At 35.9% G+C, this 24124-nt stretch overlaps 1 protein-coding gene across 4 annotated transcripts in view; it reads right to left on the reverse strand.

Annotated features, from left to right (window-relative positions):
- Positions 1 to 24124, reverse strand: part of lama2 (laminin, alpha 2) — a 236485-nt gene that overhangs the window by 34456 nt on the left and 177905 nt on the right. For all 4 annotated transcript variants that reach the window (XM_055232136.1, XM_055232139.1, XM_055232138.1 and 1 more), the window contains 14 exons: positions 22797 to 22939; positions 21943 to 22041; positions 19560 to 19671; positions 13817 to 13979; positions 10702 to 10780; positions 8613 to 8744; positions 7583 to 7699; positions 6916 to 7079; positions 5766 to 5904; positions 4578 to 4680; positions 3885 to 4001; positions 2511 to 2693; positions 1027 to 1181; positions 793 to 936 (listed from right to left, as the gene is read on the reverse strand). In XM_055232136.1, the coding sequence (XP_055088111.1) occupies positions 793 to 936; positions 1027 to 1181; positions 2511 to 2693; positions 3885 to 4001; positions 4578 to 4680; positions 5766 to 5904; positions 6916 to 7079; positions 7583 to 7699; positions 8613 to 8744; positions 10702 to 10780; positions 13817 to 13979; positions 19560 to 19671; positions 21943 to 22041; positions 22797 to 22939 (1850 nt within the window). The remainder of the gene's footprint in view (positions 1 to 792; positions 937 to 1026; positions 1182 to 2510; positions 2694 to 3884; positions 4002 to 4577; positions 4681 to 5765; positions 5905 to 6915; positions 7080 to 7582; positions 7700 to 8612; positions 8745 to 10701; positions 10781 to 13816; positions 13980 to 19559; positions 19672 to 21942; positions 22042 to 22796; positions 22940 to 24124) is intronic.

The following is a 24124-nucleotide window of genomic DNA, read 5'->3' on the forward strand; positions in this document are numbered from 1 at the left end:
TGCGAGCGTCTCCAGACGCTGGCCGTGTCCCAATTCAACAAATGCACCCTTTGATGTGTCTATTGAAGTACCCACCCGACTTAAATGAGCCATTCGAACGGCATAAAAACATAAAACAACATAAAGATGAAGAAAAGGAACAGACTTTGCTGTGAAAATGACATGAGAGTGGCCAAGGTGAAGCAATTCTGAACTGGTCTCTCAAAGGCAACAGCAGAAGTCACACTGATTTGCAGTAAATATTCATTATTATTCTAGCCTGATGGAAATTAGGTGATGGGTGTTTGTTAAAATGTTAAAAATAATAAATAGTTATGCTATGTTATTTATTTATTTATACAATAAGTTCATTATTGGAATACATAAGGTTAAAAATTAAAATCATTTCAGTGTGGTTGAATTAAAAAAGGTCAAGTCTTTGTAAAAAGGTATATATGTAATTTGTTGTGAGTTCGTGCATTGTATTGGTTTTATTCTTTGAACACAGCGATGTTAATGTTAAACGGTTCATTTTGTGCACCAGTAAAACATACATATGTCTTGAATTTGAAAAAAATATTTTATTTTTCAATAAAGAAGGGTTCGGTGAATGTGCATATGAAACTGGTGGGGTTGAGTACCTCCAACAAGGTTAAGAACCACTGGTTTAAACTGATATAAGCAAGTGGAGCTCTAATGTCTATATTAAAAATATGTAATGATTTGTTTGTTATAAAATAAGCAATTCCACAATGTAGCGTAAGGTCAAAAACAAATAGAGTAAATATGGTGAAAGATGGTGAAGGAACATACGTATTGCGCAGATCCCAGGTAGAAGAGCAGGTTGTCTGGAGTGGTGGTTTTCACATGGAGGATAATGGTGTTGTACCTCCCTTTACGGATTTCAGGGCGATAGCTGCGCAAACAGTCCCCGCCTGACGAAACTGATACTTTGATCTGAAAAACAAAAAAATAGATAAAAGTTTGACAAAATTCAGTCTAATTAAAATATTAAACTGTGTATATGTAGTTGTCTTCTTTTCTCACAGAATTGGCCTGTTTCCTGGCTTGACTGATGAGCTCTTTGATTTGAGAAATGTTGCGTCTCAAATTGTCCTGGAGCATTCTGATTGGCTGCAGTTTCTCCAGCAGCCTATCAGCTTCATCCTCCAGGTCCTTGACTTTGGCGCCGGCCGCGTGGACTACGGACACATAGACAGGGTAATATAGTAACACACGGCGCTTACAGTGGTCGTTTGGTTAAATTAGACAGCAGCTGACAGAGACCAGACAGCCCATGTATGAAAAGCATTTAGAGATGGACAAATGGAGGAGGCTGAAATGATTACAGCTGTTAAGGAGAGAGCGAGAGTGATTAAAAAGCCGCACAATTACTATAGCTCTGCAATCACAAGGAAATTCTCTTTTAAACTAAAAATAGTACAAAAAGGTCCATGCCAGGTCCATGCTCTAAGTGTAACAGACAGAGGCAGAATAAAGAGCAGCTAAAGCCAGAGAAGACTAGGAGTAATAGTAAAGGGGGATGCACCAACAATAACTCTGTAATACCCAACCTACATCCAATCCTACTAATATCAAAATTATTAGTGCCCACATTTGTTTTGTTATGATAGAACTTAAAGGCGCACTACGGAACTTTACTAGTGAAGAGTCCACCACCTGCTTGGAATGGTTCATAATATGGAGTTAAACTATAAACTATACCTCCATGCTGGCAAGTGATGCCACCAACAGGTCAACTCTGTGGACAGGCCCACTCACAGTAAGAATGGAGCTGGCAAGAAAAACACCTCTAATTGAGATATGTTTGTCATATTGTAGAACAGTCCAGCAAAGTAATGGCATATCCATGAGACAAGCAGGTGGTGGACCCCTTAGTAAAAAGTCACACAGTGCTTAGTTAAAACAATTAAACTTAAACCATGACTCACTAATTAACTCATCAGAAAGTATTATTGTTCGAGAAGATCTGCTTCTTCCATGTCACATAAAACAGCTTCATATAATATCACATCTGGTATAAACTGCTAAAATTTGAATTGAATAGTTAAATACTACCCTGGCTCTGATATTAAATAGTAATGCTAACTGAATATTCCAATAATCAAAATACTTTGATTATAGTCTCATTTTACACAATATATAACATATGGCAAAAGCTAATTAGCCATGGCAACTTGACACTGGTGCACCACTAGAAAGCAGCAGGACTTGTATAAAGGTAATTGTAATTGTATACATACTGATTGCTGTAGGGATTGGGGGAAAGAAGAGAGAGAAAAAATATGTCAAATGTTGGTTAAAACAATTAAGTAAACAATTTATTTGGTTAAAAAATCCCATTATTAATCATGTGTATATGAGATGACATTTTAGAATTACTTTTTGTGATTAAACTGGAGATTAGGAAGCTTGATTATAAGTATATTGTTGTATATGGCGTTCAAACATTGTCCCAGTTTCTGCACTACCCTCTCTATCTTTAAAGCCTGAATTAAGGAGTTATTTACTGTTTTTCTCTGGGTCCTGGATGATCTGGTTGGCTTCGTTGACTGTGCCTTCCAGGTCTCCGTAATTCTTCTGCAGTCCTTGGATCTGAAGGTTCAGGTTGCCCAGGCGTTCCAGCACATCGATGGCAGTAGCGTTAGCATCTCCAGCTACGGCCTTGGTCGCAGCTACTCTGGCAGCTGTATCTGTAATTTATATCACAAATGTACAGATTTTAATTGGTTACATCTTCTTATATATCTTGTTTACTTACCATGTTCTAAACAGATATGATTGTTCTGCTACATAATGGTGTATTGTTTCTATTTCACTGCCAAGACAAAAACTTGAGAAATTGTTTTAAATCAATCATGTTAATAAATAAAAGGTCTTATATTACATAGAATGGAAATAGCCATGTTGGAATGTTGTCATCAAACATACATAAAGTTTTGTTTTGGTTCATTGACATATGTTTGAGTAACATAACATAAGTTGTTGCCTTGGAATTTTTTGGGGGATCTTATTTTATCCTTTGTTCAGCTGAGATTGCCACGGAAAGTATGATTCTAGTGAAGGTGTGTTTAAAAACACAGTGGAGCATTACCATTTCATGACATCACAAGGTGGAGCAGAGTGTTTTCGGTTTGAGAGAAGAACTCAATATGCAGTATGAGAGTGTGTGTGTTAAACATGTGTTAAACATTTGTTAATGAAACAAAACACAACCCCAGGTATGTTTGCGATGAAGAAATGTTATAACATAGATTAAAAATTAGCTTAATATACTGTAGGCCCTTTAAAGTGTTGATTTGCTGAGGACCCCATTATACAATTAAATACACAGTTTTTCTTTGTATGTGTATGTATACGTCAAAGTGCAAATATTACTTTGGGAATTTGTTCAACTGTATCTAATGAATGCCGCCGCCTATGAGTTAAGGGTGCTTTAAGAAATACTGTACAATCAGCTAGAGTGTTGTTATGTAAGTACACTAGACCACTAAGTTGGAGGCTGGGAGTTCAACCCCTGCTACCAGCATTAGAAGCTGTTGTTGTTGTGTCCTTTGGCAAGACAGACTTGGACAGAATGATTTGTCATAATCTAGAATCTAGAGTTAATCAGAAGTGCTCTTCTCATACTGATCACGATTTCTGATTGGATTTTATTTTATCTTACTACAAGCAAAAAAAATGGCTTTCAATATTAGTTTCCTGGACATAAACAAGTCACACATTTAATAATTGCTTTTTAAAACAAAAAAAAAAATTCAAATTTATTTCTTCAAAGTCTAAAGTCTGTCCTAAACCCCTCTGGGTATTTTATCAAACTTGTTTTGTGCCCTTTGCCCATTATCTCACAATACACCAGTACTCCCTGTTCCCGACTGACATACCGTTGGGGATGGCGTGCAGCGTTGCCATGGTCACGTCAATGCCTTTGACGAGATCTTTGTTTTTGTCTTTGGCTGCTTTGACTCTGCCCTTCAGCAAGGCCACGTTATCTGCATTCCCTGTTGACACACATACACAACGACAATATAAACTTACATAGCGCACTTATCCCAGAAGCCGTGTGGACACTGATAAGAAGGACAAAGATGGCTGCCTACGTTTTATCTAATACATTTTTACATGTTTTTGTGTCTTTCTGCAAGGAGGTTGTGGGTTCAATCCTCTAAGCAGCCTGAGTACTTACGTAAATTATTATTTTACATTTTGTTCACTGAAAATCACATTACATAACTTAATTACTTATTTTTTTTTTCAAATAATGTATATTTATAAAGACACATAATAAAGGTCCTATATTACACAAAACTGACTCCTGTGAGCTTTAAGCCATGTGATAATGTTGTTGCATCCTCAGAAACATACCTGGAGTTGTGTTTTGTTTCATTCACACTTGTTTGAGTAAACCTTTATTATTAGTCTGTACATCTCCAAAGCTCAAAATCCAGACACAAATCAAACAAAACACAAATCCAGGTCTGTTGGTGATGAGAAAACAACACTATAACTCAGAAAACAGCGTAATGTGGGCCCTTTAAGGTAAGATTTAAAAGAGGTGTTGCACTTGATAACACTACCTTGTACATCTTTTTGCAGTTGCTTGGCCTGCTTTAGAAGTTCATGACTCTTCTTTACGGCGCCATTGGCCTCCTCCTTCACTGGGACATCGGGACCTAGAGCCTAGTCACACCATAAAGTCTGTTACATACTGCTATTGTTCTGTATAATATCCTTATTAAAAGTTGCTATAAAAGCATAAAACATTTCACCAACTACAAAACTAACGGACCAATGAACCAAAGTAATTAAGGTGGATTCAGAAAAAAAACAATTATGATATTCTGAAGGAAATGGAACAAAGAATATGTAATCAAACAGAGTGGAAATTACTGCATCAGAAAAAGCCCAGACCAAAGAGAATACAGCTAAAAGTTTGAAAGAGGCAGATGAGGCTAATGTTAACAGCAGTTATTATGTACAATTTACAAGATAATACACATACACTGCACTGCCCTTTATTAAATGAACTAATCTAATCTAAGAATACAAAGCTGCTCCAGTTCCTTACAGACTGCCATAGATCAAGATTAGATTTTATTTAAAAGGCACACTATGTAACTTTTCTGGAGAGGGTCTGCCAGCTAATTGTCACCATGGAGATGTAATTCCTTTGTCAGAATTTTCCATAAACCTTACTATTTCCATGGAGACAAGCAAGGTGAATAAAACACTTGTAATTGAAAGAGCAGCATCAGTTTTATACCATACTATGGGGCATTCCTGGTAAAGCAATAACATGACATAGGACAAGTAGGTAGTGGGCCTTGCTCCAGAAATGTTACATAATGCACCTTTAATATTATTTAAGTAGTTTATTTGATTGATTTAAAGAGGGGGTATTTTACTTCTATGGAGTATTAATTGCTAACACATGGAGACAGAAGTGTTGGACAGAATCTGACAGCTAACTGTAAGGAGAGTTAGAAGAGGGCCCCGCAGAGATCGCTAGATTACTCAAATATGCACGGAGGGCATCTGAAACCTCGTCAGGTATGATTTTGATGGGGGAACAACATTATAACATAAAAGAAAGAGGATTTTTTTTTTTTTTTTTGCATAATACCCCTCTTTAACTACCTTTTGGGGTTTATTTGATAACACTGTGAGATAGAAGTTTCATTCATGCATAGTTATATGAAGTTAAATGTGAGACTGATATAGAAATGAATATAGAAAATGTATATTATATGTGTATTATGTCTTACCAGTGCGAGTGCGTCAGCGGCTGTCTGTTTTGCAGCTTTAGCCTCTTTCTCCGCAGCATCCACATTGGCTTTGATGTTACTATAGGCCTTGAATGCAGCTGTTGCATTGAAGGACAGGTTCCGTGCCTCGGCCAAAATGCTGACGACAGATAGAAGATAGAGCAAGAAATGCCATGAATGTTGAACCTTTGGGTTATTTAATTAACTTGTCTTAAACTGCTTTTGTGCAGTAGTCAAACTGAAACCTTGGTGGTGAACATTGTAAAGTGTATTCAAACATCATTCTAATGAATATATTCATTTGATCAAGTAATTCTAAAGTGTCGAAAAGGTGACTGCTGTGTCACCAAACTTTAAGAATAGATATAATAGTTAAATCTGCACACCAATAGAGAATAAACCACATATAGACATTTGAATAAAGTCATTTTCATTCATTTCAAAACAGCTATCACAAAAACTATAGATCTTAGACAGGATCCACACTTAAAATTACTGCTGTTTTTCATTCAGCTTCAGTACTCCAGATAAATGGTTAGGGCAAATTACAGATTACAGACTCTTGTTCCTAGTTGGGTACAGGACACAACATCTGCTTGGGAACGGTTTTGAACCAATCTGGTGGGAGGTTGCTCAAGAAATACACCACTGTCACTCCAACATTCTCCAGCTACAAACGTTGTCTATAAATACTGAGACAACATTTCTAGGGCCGCGCAAATCGAAATCACAGTGCAATTTTTTGAAGAACCATAATTTCCTCCACAAACGAAATATCTTGTCTTATTCTGCATAAAAATAAAAAAAAACTGCTAATCCTGTAGTTTAGACCTGTACAAACAAATTCTGAAAAGTGATTATTGTATTATTTTGTCTGTTCATATATCAGTCTTTTTGTCAATTCAAATGGAAAATTATTAAAACAGAAATCACAAAAATAACTGCAATTATTATATTTTTCCCCAACTCATTCAGCCCTAAACGTTTCCCAAGCTGGTTCTTCTAGTTTTAAATTGTTCTCTCAAGCCAGATAAACACATATCTGTCTTAGATGTTTTCAACAACAAAATAAGCTTTTTGCATGTAATAAAATAAATCTTAAAATATCTGTTCTTGTTTATACAATGCAAGTCCTTGGTTGGCTCTGTACCTGTCCAGTATAGCAGCAGACTCATTGAGCTGTTTGGCATAGTCCTCTGCTTCGGTCACATGACTTGCCAGCCTGCCCCCGCCCAGTCCGTCAGTGAGACTAGACACTTTATCCTCCAGCTGATCGTGAATAGGGCCCAACTCTATCTGCATCTCCTCCAACTCCTGCAATACATGCGGAGTTACAATCAATAAAGGAGGTAAAGAGACATTTTTTTAACAGATTACACTACAAATTCAGATTTTTTACACTAATGATTAATTGTGAAATTGCTTCTTAAAGGTCCTGTACCAGATTTTTACCATCTTAAAATATGAACAACAGAATTACATCATTTTAAACAGCGATCCAAATTCCTCACTTTTTAACACATTCTGAGCATCCTAATTATTTGTCGCAATGAGTGTCTAAGCACTTTTCACAACTTTCAGAGGTGAGAGCTAACAACAGCTAGCATGCTAACAGCACACCGGCATTACTTCCTGATTCACAGAAGATGAAAATGATATTTAACGTTGACAATATCTGTGAAGGGGGGAGGCAAATGATACTTTATTACATGAAAACAAATTGGGTACAGCCCAAATAATGATTATGTATATATTTGTGTGTTTTATTATACTAAAGCACTTGAAGTACTTAATTGTGCTCTACTAATCAAAAATACCTCTAGTCCTTTGTTGATGTCATCTGAGAGATTGTTGGCCTCGTCCAGGAGGTTTTCTCCTTCTCCCAGGACGTCCCGTGTCATTTGCTGGACTACACCCACTGCATCACGCTTCCTCTGGACATACGGAGGGGATTTCATGTTAATGTTAATGTTTAGTTTAATGTTCTTGTACTACACCACCTTGAATCATTGAAGACTTTGATGAACTAACTACTTGAATAATAACCTTAATAAACCATGAACAAAGACTTCATTAAGAATGGTTCAGGCTTAGTAACATCTTAATTAATACCTTAACCCTATCTCCTAACGCTAACCCCCTAATTAAGAGACTTTTTACTTTTACTTCACTACGTTTGAGAGCAGGTATATGTTCTTTCTACTCCACTACATTTTTGAACAGGATTGAAAAGTAAAAGTATTTTTTATTACTGTTTGAAACCTGCTGAAAAGGTTGAGGGGATATATAAACAAAAACAGCTAGAAAAAACTACAAATTCAATTTTTTCTATTGAACAAAATTCAGCACAAATATTTATCAAAATCACTAAATTTGAAGCTTTATTAGACCTAAAAATCTGTGTGAAATACTTTTACTTTTGACTTTAATTAAATTTTTGCCTCTGTACTTTGACTTAAGTAAAATTGAGTACTTCATCCAACGCTGGTTATTATTAAATGTTACCCAAATCCCTACTCTTGTAGGGGAGGGGTCATAGAGACAAAAGCGAGATTATAAAGAAAACAATGTTGTACATTCAGACTTAATAATACAATAACCCTGGTGATGAATGTTCCTTTGTTTTGTTCTGGCTGGATAAGACTTTTGTTTAAGATAAGTACAAAGGAGCAAGGCAATATATACTGTTAAATACATACTAATGCAAAAATACCATGGGTCAAATCATGTAGCCATGTAGTGTGGATGACCTTGGTAGAATAGTTTTACACCTAAGTCCACTTTGGTTCAGAATAGAAAGGAAAATATATGATTTGGATATGAAAAAGGCCAGTGTGTAAAAAGTACCTCCAGTGCGGTGAGGTTGGCATGGTTTTGTTGAGCCAGTGCCCCAGCCTTGCGTGTCTTCCCCTGAGCTTCGTTAAGTAGCTCCTGGGCGTCCTGGAGCTTCCCTTCGTGGTCAGAAAGTTTCTCTTTGATCTAAAAAAAAAAAAAATACATACAAGTTGGTTTATGTTTTTAAAAAGCTCATGTTTTTTGTGTGATAATCATGTATGTGGGTCAAACGATGTTGTGCTGACGACTACATCACAGAGAAGGACTCACTGTGATCAATTATAAAGTTCTAAACTCTATTCTCATATCTAGTCCAGCTCAGACATATTTTTAGTTCAAATCCTGTAAAAATTAGGTCAAAGATAGAAACAAATCCAACAAAGAAATCCAAAATGACACCTGCATGATTCCATGGAAATAGAAAATTAATACCATTACTTCAGAACATACATTTTATGTCACACTGAGGAAAGTTATAGTCAAAGAAGCAATACTTCCACGGAAACAAGCAAGAGGAGGCCTCCCCCAAGCCAAATACAAGTCAGATTTGTGGAAATGCAACCCCAGTCAAAGTACCGTATTTTCCAGGCTATACGTCGCTCCAGAGTATAAGTTGCACCAGCAAAAAAAATGCATAATAATGAAGAAAAAACATATAAGTTGCACTGGACTATAAGTCGTTTTTTTGGGTTATAATAAGTTATAATAATAACAATAAAATAGAGAACAACAAGCTGAATAGCAGTACAGCGCACTAACATAGACAACAAACTGGTGTATTTACGTAAGATATTAACGGTTAATCAGCTAACGTAACATATCCGGCTTGTCCACAAACATGAGAGACACAGAGTTCTTTTCATTGATGTTTACTGTGGTCTTACTTTTTAATCACAGTTCACACCGTAGAACCAGCAAACACATCAAATATAACATAAGTTCTGGCTCATATTACTTATACGCAAAAAACTGCATGGAAAATATACATAATACTTTGACCTGCTAGTAAACAAACCGGTGAACCAAAAACCTTATATTTTATTTTTTAATTGTTTCTTAAATAGTGCACGTAATAAAAAGGCTGAACCAGAAAACAGGAAGTAGTTTTCACGACCTTAAACTAGACTTACGATAAACTAAACATTTACAATATTGTTACAAATGAAAAATTATTACCTTTATATCTTGTAAATTAAGGGGAAATAAATGAGGGGAAATTAAGTATGAAATGTATAAAAGAAAATGAGTCAAGTAAATGTTCTTACAGGTATTACAAACACATCAGCGCCATCTAGTGGTCAAACAAGTGAACTGTAACATGTATAATCAACAGTTACATAACACATATTCAGCTATATGAAGCATAAACAACAAACTGAATATGTGTCTAGTATGTTAACGTAAGATATTAAGAGTTAATCAGATAACTAAAGGATAAAAAACAAGCTAACAAGTTTACTCTCAATCTCACTGCAAATCACTAAATCCATTGAATTGTTCATCCTTGGTGTCGCTTCTGAACAACTCCGCCTGCTCCGGAAGTACATGAAGTGCCGCTTCCGCATGGCTGCTACACTGGTACACAACCCTAAAGTGCCCTCATGCAGTTGTCAGTGTGACAATAACAAAGATGTGAAATGATATATTTGAATAATTTCACATATAAGTCACATCTGAGTATAAGTCGCTCCCCCGGCCAATCTATGAAAAAATGTATAGTCCGGAAAATACGGTAATTACACATGTTTTTTTTTTACATTTTTCAGTACAATAAACATACACTCAAAAAACATGCTTTTATTTTAGTGTATTTTTTAAAAAAGTAAGATAAAAAAGTTACATACCATAGCTTTAAAGGATGATTCTATATTAAACATGTTCTCAAAGGATTTCCTTTTTGGATATATTAAGTTATTTTTTTAAGTTAACCCTTACCCAAATACTGTGTGAACTGAATTCAGTGTACTAATACAAAAACACAGCAGGTCTAACCACGCTTGCATGTTCTGGGATAATCTTGGTAAAAAAAAACATTTTGCACATCATGACATGACTGGCATGCTACAGGGAAATAAATAAAACTATATTAATTTAAAAATACTTCAGCTTTGAGGTCTTCTGTGGCCTGATGGGGGTCTCCAAACATCTTCTTGACTCTCTGGTACAGCTCCTCCGCCAGTCTGCAAACCGAATAACCATAACAATATGAACATTTTTACGCTCTCCAACTTTTATTTAATGGCACTGAAGACATGAAGCCAAAATGAGATTTGCTCAGACACAATAATAATCACTGCGATCTGATGTTGAAACGCTGGCGCCAAATTGCAGCTTCTCTGGTATTGAGCCCGGAGGCGGAGTTAGATTGAAGTGTAGCGGTGTAAAACATTTGGGCTAGCATAGCACTGGTTCGTGTGTGTTTGGATAGACCTAAGGGACAGAGAGGGAGGGAGAGGGAGGGAGAGGGAGAGAGGGGGGGAGAGGTGCCTACATGTGCTAATACGAAGCGAAACATGACAGAGTTTATTAATGAAAGTGATAGACAAAACTGGCACCAAATGAGATTCAAGAGCCAGAAGGAAAGACAAGATACATCAGTGGGGATGTTACTATAGATGGTGGTAATAATCACAGCAGTAGAATTCAAGCATACCAAACAATTCAATTATTTAGATTTGTTTTAGTTTATTGCAGGAAGCTGCAAAAACTGTAGGGCATGTAACCTTCCCATAAAAAATAGAACAAACTTGTATCCATTTTTTTTCGATGTATGTAAAATTTCTCCTGCCGTAGAACAGATATATTGTGTAAGTCCACTGTGTGCTGTCTGTATCTAATAACAAAGCATTTTATTGTCTAATAAAGGGGAATGGTCACATTTATGTAGCACTCTTCTCCTCTATCACTCAAAGTGCTTTACATCAAGAAACCACTCACCCATTTGCATACCTATTCACACACCAATGAACGCAGACATTGGGGGCAAGGTGAGTTAAGTGTCTTGCTGAAGGAGACAACCACAGTATTTGTGTGTGGGAGATGGATTTCCACCGCCAATCTGTGGGTCAGTGGATCTGACCACTCAACCAATGATATTTTACATCAAGAGGGTGATTACAAGTGCTAACCTTTGGATCAGTGGACGAACATGTCTACCAACATGCTACTAGCATGATAACGTAGGAAGTGTGCATTAGCATGCTAGTTGTTGTTAGCTTTACTGTCACTATATAACTCTGGTCACTGAGAGTTGTGAAAAGAACATATAAACTCATCACAGTGAATAATTACAATGCTCAGAATGCATAACATAAGGCAGGAATAACACCAAATGTTTCAAATGTTTCTGTTTTTATGTTTTTTAGGACAGTAAAGGTATAGCATCTTTAACTTAGCCATGGAGATAAGCTGGTAACACTAACAGACCAAGTTACAAGTCATATCTGTCAAGAGGCTAGCCCACTCACAGTAGGAATTGATGTATTTCAATCCATTTTTATTCAAGGTATTTATAAAATAAAAAACTGTAACTGAAATGTTGCAAGACACATAAGTTTAATGCCATATTGTGGAGCATTCTAAGCTAAGCAACATCACCATGAAAACCAACCCTTGACTAGAAAAGTTACATAGTGCACCTTTAACATTGCATAGATTTCATTTAGGTGTTAATTGTTAGATTTCATCTGACATTGTATTCTCTTATATTCTCTCGATGCCCCTGAGCCCATAGTTTCGGCTGATCTTAAAGCAGATTTTTTTCTACCTCCTGTCTACTCCACTCCATCCTTCTCTTGTCTCTCACTGTAGTAAATGTTGACGAGGTCGTGCAGTTAATTAAAAGTACTGCCGCGGGGGAGAGGCGTGGGAGAGAGGGGTAAAAAGTCACAAAGGGACAGCAGAGCGAGTGACAGGGAAATGCAAGAAAAATGTCCAGACTTGATAGGATGATTTCAATAAAGCCAGAGGGAATGTTACAGCCCAAGACACTCAATGATAAACAATAGAGCTTTTATTTTGAGTACTGGCACTGCATAATGGTACACGTGTTCTGCTGGTTTGTATTACTCTATAGAGTTCATTAAAGTTTTACAAATCAAACTGTTACCATTGGGAATCAAAGTCCCCAAATGCAACGAGCTGTCAACAAGAGGACGCTGAATCCTAATAGTCTTAATTAACGTTGAAATCTGAAAATAGCTTTAAGTTAGAAGTAATGTGGAAAATATTAAAGTGCCAAATGAGCATGTAATGACACTATTTTGAAGAAACTGAAATAGTTAATTAATCTCATATAAACTAAATGGCAACTGCATTTTGCTGGGTTTTGGATGAGATCGACATTCTAGGTCTATATGAATCAATTGAAATAGAGCAGTAAAAAAAAATATTTTTTAAGGACACATATTGCACAATTATTATGCGCTTGAGTACCTTTGTGTTGGCATCTTATGTTTTAGATCTTAAAACAATACCATTTTTTGAACGCACACATCAATTCCATAAGTCCCTTGTCTGTATTTGGCGTTAGCATGCTATTTAGTGCCAGCAGTATGAATTAACATTACATGATTTCATGACACAAATGCTCAGAACAACTCTGCAGATGTATGGACTTAAGAACAGCACAAGAGACCCCGGAATTCTACCTGTGATATCACAATCCAGGAAAAATGTAAACATAGTGTCTGAGGTTTGGAGAAAAGAGGAGCTTATAAACAAGGTTAAAGAAACAAGCGTGAATGAAGCAAAATACAACACTAGCTATGTTTTTTATGAAGTCATAACATATTTAAAAGCTCAAAAGTCCATAGGTGATATTTAATGTGTGTGATATAGAGAGACCAAAGTCCTAATCACTGCCCCTCAGTATCTCTAAATGTAAATAGCTAATGTAGCAGAGCACATCACACAAATAAATTTATATCTAGAAAATTATTTTCCAAGTCAGAATTTTTTTGTAAATGTGCAATAAATAAATAATCATTAGCTAGCCCACTTCACGAAAACAACATGTGTGCCCAGCTCGAGCATGAGACAGCAGTGATATTGTTTTGGTGTTGTGTAGGAGTGACCCATGTGAATTTGTAGAAGTAATGTAAAGTTATGATATGATAAAAACATATTTTATAACTATGTGGAATTTTTTGACACTGCAATATAATTTATTTAAGCAGTATATTGTACGTCACTATAGTGTGTGTGTATGAACTTACTCTAGTTCTTGGTCGGCGATGTCCCTTTTCCCTCCCAGCTGTCGTGCTCTCATCTCAGCTAGCATGGCGGCGATCTCCTCCTTCATCTGGCTCAAGCTCTTGTCCGGAGTGCCATCTTTACGTGACAGGGTCTTATTCAGCTCTATGGCTTTCAACTGCAGCTCTGCAAACACATAAACACATAGAAAATACATCCTTGTAATGTGTGTTATGCAAATTCAACTTTTTTGAGCTTTCCATGTTATAACATTACTACCTCATCAAAAATTGGTTTATAAGCGGTTTATATGTATTTATAAGGTACTTTCTCTTCAGAGTACTATCACATGTTGTTTCAAAACAATAAAAGGTAACATGGTGATCTAAATATGTAATGTGTTTAGTACTCCATAGAAAAAAACTAGTTTCTACCTGCATTTTCTTTAGAATATAATCTAATAGTATTTTATCGATTCAAATAATGTCCATGAATAACATTAATAACAACACATTTCAATTTAAAAAAAATTGTATTTCTTTTTTGTTTGTTTATTTTTTGTCAATGTATATTGTATATGCACATGAGTCACATAGATTATTTCAATTCAAAAAAATATTTTTATTTCTTAAAAATGTTTTCTTGTTTGTTTGTTGTTTGTTTCTGTCAATGTATGTTGTATATGTTATTGGGCTGATTCTTCGGCTATTCCCAGGCCAAGTTCAGTTTTTTCTTGCCCACTTTATATTGATGTGAAATTCTACACCTCAACAGCTGGGTGTTAAATAAGGTCCTATCCTATACACCATATACTTTAAATAGTTGATAAATACCTGCTATCTTATCCACAGTTTTGTTTCTTATAATCTTGGCATATTCTACTCTCTTTCCTTTGGTTCAGTTCTTACTATAGTCTGAGCCTCATCATTAGCGCCTCCCGTTTTTTTTTTTTTTCCTAATCGTGCCGTTTGCTTTATTTCTTCTCTGTATGTGTCAAAAAACTCAAAGAGCAACAAGCATTTGATCAGGTTTCTTTAACGCGGACACATGCAGTGGGTTTGCACACTCACAGCCCAACAGCAGACTGTTACCACCACTGGAGCCTGCTGCTTTCTCTAATACTGTGTAACACTGTGTATGCTGTGTACTTTTTCAGATTAAAGGCATGGATGCTGATGAAACTGAGCTAAGACGACTGGCCCTCATTTGAGTAATAAAAGAGACTAAAAATAATGCGGGGGTAGCCTCGGTTATAGTAGAAATATGTTAGTTTAGTGGTAATAGCAGTAAATGGCTGGTAACTGACACACTTTTCAATTTTTTTTAATAACAAAATAATGTGTGTGTGTGTGGAGGTGTGTGTGTGTGTGTGTATATATATATATATATATATATATATATATACATACATATATATATATATATATATATATATATATATATATATATATATATATATATATATATATATATATATATATATATATATATATATATATATATATATATATATATATATATATATATATATATATATATATATATGGAACTTTTCTTGCTTATATAAGGTATTTAACAGCCTCTACTGGCATCAGTGAAACAACAAATTAGCAGCGTAGATAGTCACATGATGTTATGAGTTGTGGCACCAGATATAGTTAACTTATTATCAGAGTTGTAAGTATTAGTATTTATTTACTTTTATTAATAGTAATGGTATAGTAGTATAGTATGTAAAAATATCTTACAGCTAATAACTACACTTTATTAGCTGTAATTAAATATGAACAAAGACGTAATTCATCAGATTTATTAAGAATGATTCAGGCTTAGTAACTACTTAATACCCTAACTCCTAACTCTAGCCCCTTTATTAACATCTTCATTAGAGCCTATTAAGGGTATAGTAACAGTAGCAGTTATTATTTCACTTTGTCTTAAAACTTTATGATTCAAGAACTAACTTTACCAAGTACAAAATCATCAGTTAGGCAGAAATTGAGATTTCACTCCCTCCTTCCATCTTGTGTGTGTGTTCCCTCAGTATTTTCCTGTTGATTTGAAATGTAAACATGCGATGATTAAAGGCGCAGGGAGCCTAATGAGCAGCTGGACTCTGTGTATATATGCATTGGTATGGATGTGTGCGTCCCGGCTATATAATTACATAGAGGATTTAAAAGGCAATTAAACACTTAAAACGTGCACTGCATCATATTGAGCGATCCAGTCAGTACAGGAGCTAGAGGAGAGTGTGCAGTGTCTTTCTTAGCTTCATTATAGTAGTGAGTGTGTGTGCATGTACGCCAGTGTGATAGCTGCTAATTAAGTCTCTAATTGCTATTCTCAATCATGTAGTAAGCAACACAGAAAATCTAGATTCTTTTTGGAGGCTCTCATAACAACAGTGTGATTAGGCAGTGGGCCAGAGCCGGGAGCCGTTAATGCAGTTCTTTGCATCCATAAAGTTGCATAATCAAAGGAACAAATGACAGAGAAGAACACAGAGGCATAGAGCTGTTTTTGTTGTGGGAGCAGTGAATGCAGATGGATTATGTCCACTTGGACTGGGCTAGATCAGTCACTACATTTCAGCAGCAGTACAACAGAGCCGGACAAGGGGAAATGGAGTCAAATTAAGGCAGCTAATATGTAATAAGATGAATGCAGCAAGTCCTTAATAAAACCTTAAATTGTCAACAGATCAAATTGTCACAGCTTTTACAAAAAGTAAAAGCTGTACGGCATGTGTATGTTGGCTGCCTTCTCAAAGTATAATCAACAGACTCTTCAGTTACACACCTTAAACTTTGAACTTTAACTAAACTGAAAATCATGTAGAGTATCTTGGGCCACAGTTGCTCATAGGGCAATATGGACAAAAAATTTGAAACTCTATATAATTTTTCATATCTCGATATATGATATATATATCTCAGTATCTTTTTATGTGAAATACCTTTCTATCCTTTCTATCCTTTTCCTGTAGGCTGATGATTAAAATTTAAACAATGTAAATGTCAGACTTGTTTTGGTGATGCCTGTACCTGATTAAAAAAATCCAACATAAAATAATAGTATTATGCATAACAACTTAATTTCCCTCTGCTTATAGGACTGGGCATAATAATTTTAATTTACCTAATAGAGCAAATAAGTTTAATTGGTCAACTTCTCCTCATTCTCAGTATACTTTGATTTTTCATTTTAACTCTTGCAACAGGTGTTTGCCCCAGTTATATATGTAGTGCAAACACAGCAAACTACAAAATGAAAAAATGGCTTTAAAACAGCAGTGAAATACAGCATAGCCATGTGTTAGTGGCCCCTGATGCTAATAATTTAGCTCCTTAGCAAACTTTTATGAGAGAAACTACAGCCCACAAGTGCTTCTTTCCTTTGTGGGGACACAGCATGAGGTTTGTGACAGTTTCTGAATGTATTTTTCAATAAACGCTGAGTAATATAAAGTAAACATGGAAAAAACACCTCTACAAAATATGACTTAATGATTTATTGGTACTGGGTGACCGTAATTTAGCACTGATTTTTACTAGAGCTCATTGAAAATGAGGTGATAATAAATCACACATTTATAACTGTTAGTCAATGTTGAACTGTTAAAATGAGAATTTTAGTTTTTTATCTTCATCTTCCAAATGTGACCTCTGTTTAAATGCTGTGCAAACATTGATATGAAGAGTTTGGGACCATGTCTAATCACTGATCTACCTTCACTCCCAGTGCTGGTTTTCCCTATCCAGCCCACAGCCCTCCTCTGTGGACACTGTGGCGCGATTTGGGCCTATTATGCTGGTACTGGCTGAATCACTGGAGTTTGCACAGCCTTTGTTGTTCACACCACACTTAGCACTAGCATCTGGCACAATGCACACATCGCTGGATGCCGGCCATTCTGGAGAGGAGTCCATTACTGAGCTAACAAGCAGAGAGAAATGGAGAGAGAAAGATAGATAGAGAGACGGAAAGAGCGAGAACATAAAGTGACATAGAGAAAGGTATGGAGGCCTATTGTATCACTGTGACACTCAACGGTGTTAACTGCGAAACTGTGGACAGTTTTTATATATTTATTTTTAGGGTTAATTGAGAATGTAAACTATAAATTATCTTGTATTATCTATATTTAGGTAAAAATTCATCAAGTAATAATTGAGTAAATATAGGAAGGAACATGATAAATTCATATTTAAAATGGTCAGTAAATGAGACAATGCTGTTATAATAGCTTTGCCTAAAGAGATATTTCATATTTGCTATTTAAGATTAACTTTTTTAATGCAGTTCATATCTGCGGGTCAGTGCTGTGCATGGTGGTTGAACTTCCTCTGAAAAGCCTAACTGTGAGTGGGCTTGCAGCTCCACAAACCTGGCTCTTATTTGAACTGGAGTAGGGCTTCTCCTGCTTCTTTCTATGCAAATGTTCCATTGGCTATAATCTTCCACTGTATGGCTTAAAATATTTGTATCTCCATGGAGAATATTCCAAGGTATGGTTTTCTACTTCCATGGAATAATGAAGGTGACATGCCACCTTCGTAAAGTTACATATTGTACTTTTAATCAAAACTATGATCCACTCTTACTGAAGTTTTAATACTATTCTCTCACAAAAGATAAATAAATGAAACCAAACACTGATTTATAAACTGTTGTGACATGGCTGATCCTGATATTTTCCTTTTAATTTCAGCCCGCAGCTTCCTGATTACCTCATGATTATATATTTTCCAACACGATTGTTTTCAGAAGCCAATATTTTGAGTCAGACGTCTATAATTGAGCTCTACCTCTTTAGCTGTCCACTCTGCTTTGTCATTATAATGATCTATGGCCTGAGTAATTGCTGCTGAAGTCCTTTGTGCACAATTATCATTAGCTTACCTTTTCTTTAGCATTAGTGTGATCTTGTTGTTTTAGAAGTAATAACCTGTGTTTCTCTAGGATTAAGTGTAATGGGCCATTACACTCAATATAGGCCTCTAATAGGATGCAGATAAACACAAATGCAAGAAGAACGCTGCTAAATCAATGTAACATTATGACCACTGAATCTATTCAACATGGCAGCGGTTATAACGATTAAAAACATGTTCCTCAAGTATATGAGGACAAGTGCACCCAATATTTTATGTAATAAAGTCAAATTTATTTTGCCCCAGTACAGCTATATTGTAAAAGCAGCTCTTAGGGTTATAATGAGACCGCTGTGTGCTGATGTGCTGTTAGCATCATGCTAGGTCTGTGAAAGTATTTAATAAATAATTGCGGTCAATAATTAGGATGCTAAGAATGTGTTAGGAAAATAAGGAATAAGTTTGGACTGCTGCAAACAATTGAAAATGAACTAGTTGTGATTAGTTCTGGTACAGCATTTTAATTGAATCCATGAATTAAGTTTGTCGTTCTTAAAGCCCATTCTTCAACATCTCCACAGCAGCAGGCAAACCGTCAGCCTCTTCAGACTTCCTCCTCCTCACCACCACCAGTATCTAGGCCCCCATGGATATTTTCCTTTTTTGTTCTCTTTTTTCTCTCTCCTCTCCCATATTTTTCCTCTTCCTTTCTTTGTTTCCTCTTTCTCTATCAGCAGGTGTCTAAAGGTCTAAGCTACAAAGTTCATTTCATCAGGTCATTGCTCTGATTTGACCCTGGTTTAGTCCTGTTGTAGGTTGGGTTTGGACCTGCTCTTGTCCCTATAGAGTTCTTGATTACTCTGTGCTACAAGACATAAATTAGTATTACCGTTAGCTCCGAGTAGTGTAGCTAAGACAAACTGCTCCAGCTCTTGTGCACGCTTGTGAATCCGATCGGCATCGTCCTCCACCTGCTCTCCATCCGCTGACACCTTGGTAGCCTGCAAACACAATCAAATAATAATGAAATAAACATGGTGAATAAATACACTTAGAATTGATTCATATCTGAAACTATATGGGAAAAATGTCAAAGAACCCATGCACAGGAAAGACAGGTTATGGTTATTACATACACAGTCAATATAACAATGTGTGCTTACATCATTGTTATTGTCGAGCACATTCAAAAACAAGATGTCTGAATTATTGACATAGAAGAATGAATATGGCAACCACACTCAATTTAACATTATCAGAGCGTGAGAGAAGATAATCGTTTTGTAATTGGCATTCACAAAACTATATTTCTTAAATGATGTTTGTGAAAGTTGCTAAAGAGAGAAAAAATAGAAAATCAATGGGCTCTGTGAACAGCAGCATGCTAAGCTAGCTCACTGTGTCTCAAAGCTAACAGCCACTTTTATTCAAATCAGAAAACATAAAATAATATTAAAATTCAAATGAATTAAACTAAAGACTACTCATTTCTTTGTATATGTAGAATACTTCAGATAAACAATACTTGGTGGTTATTTTAATATTTATTATGCCTCAAAATTAACATTAGTGTTAGCAATGACACACAAACATCTCTCTAAACACAGAAGTGTCCTCCAGTGAAGTATTAATTTTATTTTGTTGTCAGTGACATCCACCTGCAGCTCCCAGTCCACTGTCTTATCTTTAAATATTTATTCATTTAGCTTGACTCTTTAAAAACGTCATAAATATACAATTGGACAGGAAGTAGAGATGCTAACAGTGAGGATGCTAGGCGCTGTTGTGCAGAGAAACTATTGGTAGAGATTCATACGCATTTTAGTGTATATGCTGTGTACATATAGTGACAGGTATAAGATGAATAAAGTTCAAGTCAAGCTGTATAAGATATAATAATAAATACATGTTTCAAAAGTAAAACATATGTGATGATATGAAAAAATGATATGTTCAACATAGGTTTAAATCTGAACTAATCCAGGTCTATACCGAACATAAATGACTGGATAATGCCCCCAAAAGTATAAGTACTAGTATGGATCTAAACCAGGACAGGAAAATTCAATTCAGTTAACTGTACAAATGTTTTAGAGTGAAGACGTTTCTCCGCTCTTCACAATAAAACTTTGTCCATCTGAACTATTTGATTTTTCTTTGCTATGAAAACTACCTGGACAACTGAGGGATTACACAAACAGCTAAACCAGGACGACATGATCTCTAATCCGAGAGTAAACCAGTCAAACCTGAAGACCAACAATGCACAAACTCTAAACCTAGACTAAACTAAGCCAGGACTACAGTCTGACCATTACTGGACCAAATGTTCTGGTTCTGCTGTCTTCACAGTTTAGTCCTGATGTAAACTTTGGTCCTGAGGCCGTTTCATAAAACAGACTTTATACGTTAGGCTTAAATGGCAAAATGTTGATGTCATTCAACCGTATGAGCAAATTAAATATTATTTACAACACTATAGAAAAATACCCAGAAACTGTACACGATCTCTCAAATTAAAGTGCATAGGACAGAATATCATGTTTTTCTGACTATTACTTTGTTTTGTGGATAGAACTTGTAGTAAATATTTATCATAGTTTAACATAATTTCAGTGGCAGTTTGTGAAGAAAAACTGAAAAAAGTAGAAAGATACATTGGAGAGGAGTCATCATTACACAAAATTCCATCCATCCATTCAGGGACAATTTATGCACAAGGAAAAATTAACTAAGAAAATCTTAAATACAACTGTGTTAACTATGTTCTTCTATTACTGTCAGTGGTCACATTTTTATACAGCGCTTTTTCCACCATCAAGGAACCACTCATCCATTCACACACAAATTCATACACCAGTGTATGCAGACACTGAGGGCAAGGTGGGTTAAGTGTCTCGCCCAAGGACACAATGACAGTGTTAATCTGTGCGAGCTGGAATCTTACTACCAACCTGTGGGTCAGTGGATCTGACTGCTCAACCAAAGATGTTTATGTCTAGAGTGGGATTCAAACCACCAACCTTCGGACGAGTGGACAAACACTCACCAACTTTGCTATTGCCATCTTTTCTGCACTTAAAATTCAGAATGTCAAACCCTAAATCTGCAGCCCTCTTCGAAAACTCTCAAAGACCCATAAAAGTGGTTGTCCACCCTCTCTATTCTTACTGTCACTTATGGTACACTGATCCTGTCTGCTGCCCTGTCTGTCACTATAGAGAAGTGAACAAGAAAACCCAAATGTGCACAATGCCACAGATTTGACCCACCCTGCTGTGGAGCTGGTCTATCTCGATGACCAGTGAGCCCAGGTTGGAGTCAGCCAGTTGCAGTAGTCGTTCGGGGGCTTTCTGGGGTGACAGCATGTGCTAGAAAAGATGAAAAATACACAAAAATTACTCAGAAAAAATGTGTGACATGTTTGGGCCCCAGGCTAAGCTTTTGAACCACCGGGATGTGCCCAGAGGAGAGGAGCGGCAGCAGGGGAATATTAACATGAATTTGAATTTAATATCATTTGTGAGATATACTTTGTTTGACGTAGTGCATGCATAATAGAGTGTGAAAAGTTGGTGTAAGGACAATACAGTTTTAAATGAAAACTATATAAAACTAAATAAAATGATCAATAGATGCCTTTTTTTAATTTATACTATTTAGAACAGGTAAAATGCAAAAATCATGTAATTAGAAAAGAGAAATAAAAATAAATAAATACATACATAACAAAAATGGCTTATAGGTCTAGACTGCCTTTAGTTTAAAAATTGATTTCTGTCAGGTGAAATGATTTTTTCCATTTTTGCCATAAGATTTATTATATTTGTGGAGTCAAACAAATTACTAGTTCAACAGTTTGGATATTTCTTTCAAAAACAGGGAATCCTCCATAGAGTTATATAGGCCCCTCCTCTTCAGCTGAAATTATGTATAATGTATCATCATTCCATTGTCTCTTTGTAGTGTACAGACATCTGGTAAAGTTCTGATCGTCATACACATTTTTTTCATTGTTTTATTGTTATGAGCCAGGGAAACAAACGTTGTAAATCTGATGTTTGTATCTGTTCAAAGCGTTTCAAATATTTCAATACAAAAGGTAAGACTTGGGTCCAGTGCTTACCTTGAGCTCCTCGGTCATGTTCTCAAAGCGGTAGAGCATTTTGTAGGGCGGGGGCAGAGGGGAGCTTAAGGTGACCTCTGTGATGATGCGATACAGACGGTCCATGTCACTGATCAGCAGGCCCGAGCATTCGTCATCACATGCTGCACATTAAACATACAATGTAAACCATTTTCAACACAAAAAAAAGCACTTACTACACATTTTAGAAGTATCATTAAACCGATTATGTTTAATTACAACTGAAAGAAGTACTATGTATTCATTGATATTTGAGTGATGTTTTGTATTCCTCAAAAATACTTTCATTTTCAGTGTGGGGCCACCTCTACACAGATCTGACCTGTAACTTGGGCTTTCGGTGTCACCTGTTGTCTCCTGGAGATAGATTTGTTTAACTTGACACCAGAAATGTTACTAAGTGCCCCTTTAAATAACAACTTTTGATAGAAGATACATAGAACTTTTTAAGTAGGACCTGTTTCAAGTAAAATAACTTTTCAAAGAAACAAAAAATTTAAATGTATACTACAAAAGTGGAAATGTTTGTACTGCTGCAATGACTCTTGTAGTCTTGTAGTATGTTGTTACTATCCAGTTCTGTTTGTTATTGGTTTGTAGTTTTTAAGCTGGACTTGACGTGGACTTAATGAAAGCCTGTTCAGCCTGTCCCTGTACTTTAGTCACCTGCATGTTTTGTGTGAGATTTTAACCACAGTAAAGGTGACTGCTGGTGAGGGTGTGCTTAAAATGAGGCTGGCTTCAAAAAACATGGCTAACCATGCATGAAATACAGCACATTCTGCCAAAAGCTGCCATTATGGCTCTACAGTAAAGAACTATCCCTGGGAGAACAATTTAAATGCATAGGGCTGAATAGTGTACTGTGTATGTGTATTTGTGTATATGTGTGTTTGTGTCAAGTCTGTTCTCTTCCTGAGCCTGGAGCTGATTTATAGCACAAATTAAAATGTTTGATGAGGGGAATCAAAGATGAATTAAACAATATAAACCATTTAGTTTTCTTATCAATCTATGACAAAACACAGAGCAAAGACAACTTTTCACATATGCAGTTTCAAATGCACACCGTTTTTCTGTCTGCGGTTCTTGCATATAACTGATTCAATATGTTATCTAATAATATTCAAAAAATAATAATAATAATAATAAGGTTTTGTTTTTTCAAAAATATTCATTTAGGAGCCTGTACCTGATTTTTTTTTCCAAGTGTTTGAGCAAAATGATCTAATCTAATTTTTGTCAATTTATTAGGAAGTACGTTACAAGCATGCTAATTGTTCCTACTGTAAACAACACTCTCATTT

This window comes from Periophthalmus magnuspinnatus, chromosome 24 (assembly GCF_009829125.3).
Source record: "Periophthalmus magnuspinnatus isolate fPerMag1 chromosome 24, fPerMag1.2.pri, whole genome shotgun sequence".
NCBI lineage: Eukaryota > Metazoa > Chordata > Actinopteri > Gobiiformes > Gobiidae > Periophthalmus > Periophthalmus magnuspinnatus.